The 5845-nt window shown below is 36.1% G+C and overlaps 1 protein-coding gene across 2 annotated transcripts in view; it reads right to left on the bottom strand.

Annotated features, from left to right (window-relative positions):
- Positions 1 to 3051: 3051 nt before the first annotated feature.
- Positions 3052 to 5845, bottom strand: part of LOC111448463 (serine/threonine-protein phosphatase 6 regulatory subunit 3-like) — an 11313-nt gene continuing 8519 nt past the window's right edge. The window contains exons 16-19 of one of the 2 annotated variants that reach the window (XM_023088095.1): positions 5450 to 5591; positions 5287 to 5316; positions 5013 to 5083; positions 3052 to 4401 (exon numbers count right to left, since the gene is read on the bottom strand). In XM_023088095.1, the coding sequence (XP_022943863.1) occupies positions 3582 to 4401; positions 5013 to 5083; positions 5287 to 5316; positions 5450 to 5591 (1063 nt within the window). In that variant the 3' untranslated portion in view covers positions 3052 to 3581. Of the gene's footprint in view, positions 4405 to 5012; positions 5084 to 5286; positions 5317 to 5449; positions 5592 to 5845 lie in introns of both variants that reach the window. The other variant, XM_023088094.1, reaches the window with a different exon arrangement.

Here is a 5845-nt window from a genome sequence, read left to right on the forward strand (position 1 = left end):
TTTTTTTTTTTTTTTTTTTGTTGCATGCGTCCACATCATACTCCTAACGAACAAAAATTTTTCAAAACACACGCGGCGCGTGACGTGTACGCAATCCGAGCGCTTACGTGTACGGACCAGATCCTCTGGTCAATATTTATTTATTTAATTAATTTAACCCTGGCCCAAGTTGAATCCTTGTGGCCCCCGAGATATTATTAACTTCTCGCGATAAGTAAACAATCTATCGTATCTTACGATAATTTCCTTCTTGTTAACCTTTGTCTGGTCTTGCAGGAAATTGAAAGCTTTGTCGTTGTTAGAGAGAGAAAGACAGTTATTTACAAAATTAATAATAAATGATAAAAGACCAAATTCATTTTATTACTTTTGTTTGTTTTTTTGAACTAAAATCTCAAACATTAAAATTTTTAATCTCAAGAAATAAAATAAAATAAAATATATGTCAATTATGTTAAATTATACTAATTTTTCAATATATCAATAATTCAGACTCAATTAGTATTTCAGAAAATAAATATTAAATTTTATTAAGAGCATATCTTATAAAATTTAAAATAAAAATTTATTTTCCAAGAAATTTGATGAAAAAACTAGAAGCTAAGTCCACCATGGTGATTATGATGTTGGGAAGCATTTAAATGTCCACTCACTCTCTTAACTTTATACATTTTCTTTTTCTATATATATAAAAAAGGTCTTTGAGACATAATATACCTTTTTTATGAATGTGATTCAATATTTGATTAATGTATTTGATATGAATTAGGAGATATCAATCATACAATATACTTTAATACAATATACTTTAATGAAGATGTGAAGAAAAGATATTTCAATTTATGCCACATTTAAGAAATAAAGTTTCATATTTTAAATTATAGGGGATTACAATTTAGAGTTATTGTATTTCATTAATGTATTTTAAGACTTTTTATTTGCTACAATTACACAATGGTTAATTATGACCATTAAGTATGTATGTTACAAGTAGACTTGGAAAATATAGTAAAAGGAGAATTTGTGTTTTTCTTTAACCAATGGCCAATTCTATGTAGTTTAAGTTGCATGTAGAATCACATTCAAGCTCGACATAATCAAATCAATCTTGCATGTGGAGTGATTCGAATCTCAATAAGTGTTCTTGCCTTGAGATATTTGATCAACAAAAATCATTCAAGTTAGACATAATCGATCTTGCTTGTGAATTGATTTGAATCTCAAACAATGTTCTTGTGTTGAGATATTCAATCAACAAGGTAATTCGAATCTTACTCCTCTTGTAGTGATTTCCACGTATCAGTATTCCTTGATTATGTTATGAAATTAAGAAGTTTTTGAAGATATTGTCATATATTTCTTCGATGTTATTTAAAATACAAGTCTATTAAACACACCATTCTAAAACCTCAGACAAACAAATTGAAAGTTGAAAAATTTAAACAAAAATTTGAAAGCTTGGTGTGATAAGCTAGAAATATTCACGAAAATCAAACAAAAGAAGAAGGAAAATGAAAGAGAGGTTTAAGTTGAAGCATAGAAATGGAGAGTGGAAGAACATCTGTGCATGAGGTCATCCTTATACAGTAAGATTAGGATGAAAGGGGCGGTACTGTACTGTATGCAGTTAAGACAAACAGAGGCTTTTTGAGTGGCAACAGTGCCCTAAGTAAAGGCTACTACTGATAGGAAAAGGAATAGAGAGGAACTGTTGTAGTAAGCAGTAGTAGTAGTAGTGTAGCATATACCGAATAAATGTTCACTAAAAGCTTACAAAAGTAAAAGGCATTGCAGGCGGCAACCGTACCTGCGTGGCCCCAACACAGCAGACCATGCATATGAATATGATAATAACATTGACATGTAAAGGAATGGAACTGCCATTATTGTATGCCGTAACCCTACAAATAGGACACACCACACTGCAACTTGCCTGCTACATCGAATCAATTTCAGAGAAACAGAAAAAGAAAACCCTTCTCATTTGATGAAAAGAGAGGACTCTGCCCAATTGGTTAGGGGACAATGGCAGCTCTGGATGATGGGTGATTTAGGCCGTCTAGGTATCTATCTTAGTTCTTCAGGCTATTCAATCTATCTACTACGGAGAGCTGCATCTTATTACTTACAATCTCTTTCCAAAATCAAAACCATTCTACTTCTTCTATCTAATTATAGTGGCAGTTGAAAGCATTTTCATCTCAACTAGCACCATAGTCAAACCCCACTTGCATGGGTAGAGAAAAGACACAACTATATATGTACACAATATGACTACAGGCTGATTAGAGATTGAAAAACACATTTGAAACAGACAATGATGCACTGCCAAATGGAAATGGGAATCCAAAATGAACAAAAGTAATTGCCGTCATGAAGGGACGGTGGCTTGAGTGAGTGCTTTTCTGGGTCGTCTATCAAAATTCTAATCATAGTGTTTTGCCTAGAATCTCTATGGGATATGCTTTCATGGGGTATAGGCTGTGGTGGAGACACAGCTGTGGTATTGCCCATCATTTCTGTCGGAGCTTCCGACGGGATGGATCAACATTCCCAACTCCTCTATAGAATATCACAGCATGGGGGTTATAGTTAGAATTGATGCCTCAATTGTGTGCTTAAACCCCTATAGGCAAATTTGAGGTTCATCTACCAGCATGTTTAAATTGGATAACTGGATTTAGAATTGTATGCATTGGGATCAGATCAACTATCACAACTGGTTATTAAAACAAGACATGAATGTGATTACAGCATAGCAGGCACAAGAACCAAGCGCAAATACAGACAAAACCAATACATGACGTAAAAGCTTGGACTCAACTATATGGTTATAAGCTCTCCATATAGCATTTAACAAGAAAATCAGAACAAGTTGACGTTGTCATCGCTAAATTTGAAATAAAAAATTATATAAAAGGAAGAGACGAATGACAAACCTGGCAGGGGACGGCAGATATTGCAGTTTCAAAGCTACTGCAGTTTGCTCAGATAGCGACCAGTTTAACTTGCCAACCAGGAAACATAACATAAAATGTTTCATTTTATTCATAAGAAGGATGCAAATCTAATTCATTAAAAAAAAAAAGAACAGTTTCGTGGTTACAGATGTGCCAACATAGAGTGAAACAATTTAGTCAGAATGCAGACTGCAAGTCCTGAACACTATTAGGCAACTCTCTCAGCCTGGCGACAACACAGCTATCACTACAGTTTTACCCAGAGGACTACAAAGGGAAGCAGTTGTCAATCTGAACCATGCCAATACGTCCAGCTATTTGAATATGGTAAGATTTTGACATAAGAATCAAGAATGTTGTTCTTATAATTAAATATGAAGTATGATGGATCAGGGTAATCCCATGAATCAGAAACAAAAAGAAACCTTGAATAATCAGCATAACAGTCAGTAACAGGTAAATCGTGACAGCCACAACGCATTCTACCATCCAATCTCCACATAGAAACAAAAATATACTGTACATATGTCCACCCAATGCACCGATGCTCATGCCAACCGGTGTCCATGACCATCGGAAACAACCTTTTCAGGCTTAAGGGTACGTAGTGTGGAGATTGCATCATTCCAAAACAGCCACCTCATGATCCACTCTCCAATAATTTGCATCATTGAACTCCTTGATCCCAGCCCCATTCTCATCGGAGTTCTCCTTTTCTGGCACCTTAGGGACAACGCTCCTCTTAAGTGGCCCAGCTTCCCCAACAATCCCCTCCTTGAGGGCCTGCTCCATAGCCTTCTCAGTGCCTTCTAATTCCACACCAACGAACTCAACATCTTCTTCGAACAATGAAGGCACAGCTGTAGTTTTCTGACTTTGATCACTGCCTTCTGATCCATCGCTTGAGCCTGTTGTAGTTGGAGAGCCATTTGGAAGACAGACTTCTCCCTTTGTTGGAGAATTGACATTAGGTGCTGCTAATTCAATTTGAGAGGAATCATTGATATCAGATTTATCATTATCCTCAAACGGGTTCAAACTGGAACCACCAACTTGCAAATCTGATGCTTCTCCCCATCCTACCCAGTCAGGCAGAGGCCTATCTCCATACATATCCTCTGTATCTGGTGTCTCAAACCTGAAGAATCCCAAATCGTTAGATGCATTCAACCCAGAGTTTGAGATTCCATCACCACCAGGTTCAGCCCCCGGAAATCTACTAGGAGGCCCCGGCTTGGAACAGGAAGTGTCAACCATAGAATTCTTGCTAACAGTCAACTCCTCCTCACCAATCACCACCTCATCATCACTACTGCTGTTACCACCACTAGAAGTTCCATTCAGATTAATCTCATCCATCCTCTCAGGTGGTGCTGTGCCTGCAGCTTCACTGTTAACTCGCTCGTCTTGAAACGCAAACCAATTAGAGTTGGTGAATAGACTGCTTCAAGAATGAAACACAGCAGGTTATATATATTCGACATAGAATTTCAGCCCACAAGAAGCAGACACAATTAGAAGTACACATACACTTCCTAGATGAACTTTCTCATAGCCATTATAAAGATATGAATCAATACATAATGAATTATAATGAAGAAAAGTTTCCTCTTCACGCCCAACATCCCATCCTAAGTGTTCAAGCATATCAGTAAATACGCTCACAAATGGGCAATGAACCATAGGAAAAAGGCCTGGAGATTCAACAAGAATATTGGTATAAGAACAAAATCGTTCAAAATTAGATCCGATCATCTACATAATAAAGACCCGGCTTTAGTGAAATAGTCATGCTGCAATGCGACACATTTTTCAGGCAAATTCAGAAAAGGTCAATAGTTGAAGTCACATCTAATCTACGCACATTTTATTCCCAAAAGTCATTTTTATGAAGAAGTGGAACATCCAATAAAGAAGCATCTAAGAAATTTTCTCACAATTTGGAAGGATTATTGGCCACATAGTTCCAAACCTAATATGAAGGTACGATCATAGAGAAAGGACTGCTTTTTTCTGGTTTATCAATGAACGCAAGATAATTTAAAAACTCACCTTCCTTGATCATCACCAAGCCTAAGGGATGATATAACAACCTCAGCAGATTCATCATCAAAATAGACATCCTGTACTCAAAAGACAGCAGCTCAGTGAGAATTGAGGAAAATTAAACAAGGAAATGAAAAGGATGGCCTCCACCAGCCACCTAGCTTATACACCATATTCTCAAAGAAGACCCTCATTAAAATTACGCCAGTGTCTAACCAAAAACCAACTTCACACACTAACCATAAACTCAAAGCCCCCTCAACTAAAACAGCATTATTACCTCATCATCTTGAGCAAGAGATCTAGGGTCCTGCAACAAAAACAAAGAGTACATAAATAACTCCCATCTTCAATCTCTCCTCCACAAAAAATACGAAATTAACTCTTCCATGAGAAGAATATAAATAATAGAAGTCTGATTAATATTTGTGCACGTTGTATACCTCCACAGTACCAATATTCCCATACGATTTATATCTAAAAGCCTGGTTTAAATTATTTGCTAATGCTGCCACATCATAATCTCTATCATGAAGGTCATCATCATCACTATCTCTAGTCTTGTCTTGCAATGCAGTTGGGCGACTGAAAATTCAGAGAAGAATTGTTGAGAAATCCAACAGTCCGAGAGATCAAAAGCTTATCACTGAGAAGAGCGCTATATAGAATTAAAAGGTAAAACGGTCTTTTGGGAAATAAGTTTTACATCAAATGAATTCAAAGAATCAAACACTTACTCTGCCCTAATATATAAAAGAATCGAACAACATAAAATGACCCCAAGAGACAAAAAAAAAAAAAAAAAAAAAAAAAAAAAAAAAAAAAAAAAAAAAAAAAAA

The sequence above is a fragment of the Cucurbita moschata genome, unplaced genomic scaffold (assembly GCF_002738365.1).
Source record: "Cucurbita moschata cultivar Rifu unplaced genomic scaffold, Cmos_1.0 Cmo_Scf00010, whole genome shotgun sequence".
Taxonomy (NCBI): domain Eukaryota; kingdom Viridiplantae; phylum Streptophyta; class Magnoliopsida; order Cucurbitales; family Cucurbitaceae; genus Cucurbita; species Cucurbita moschata.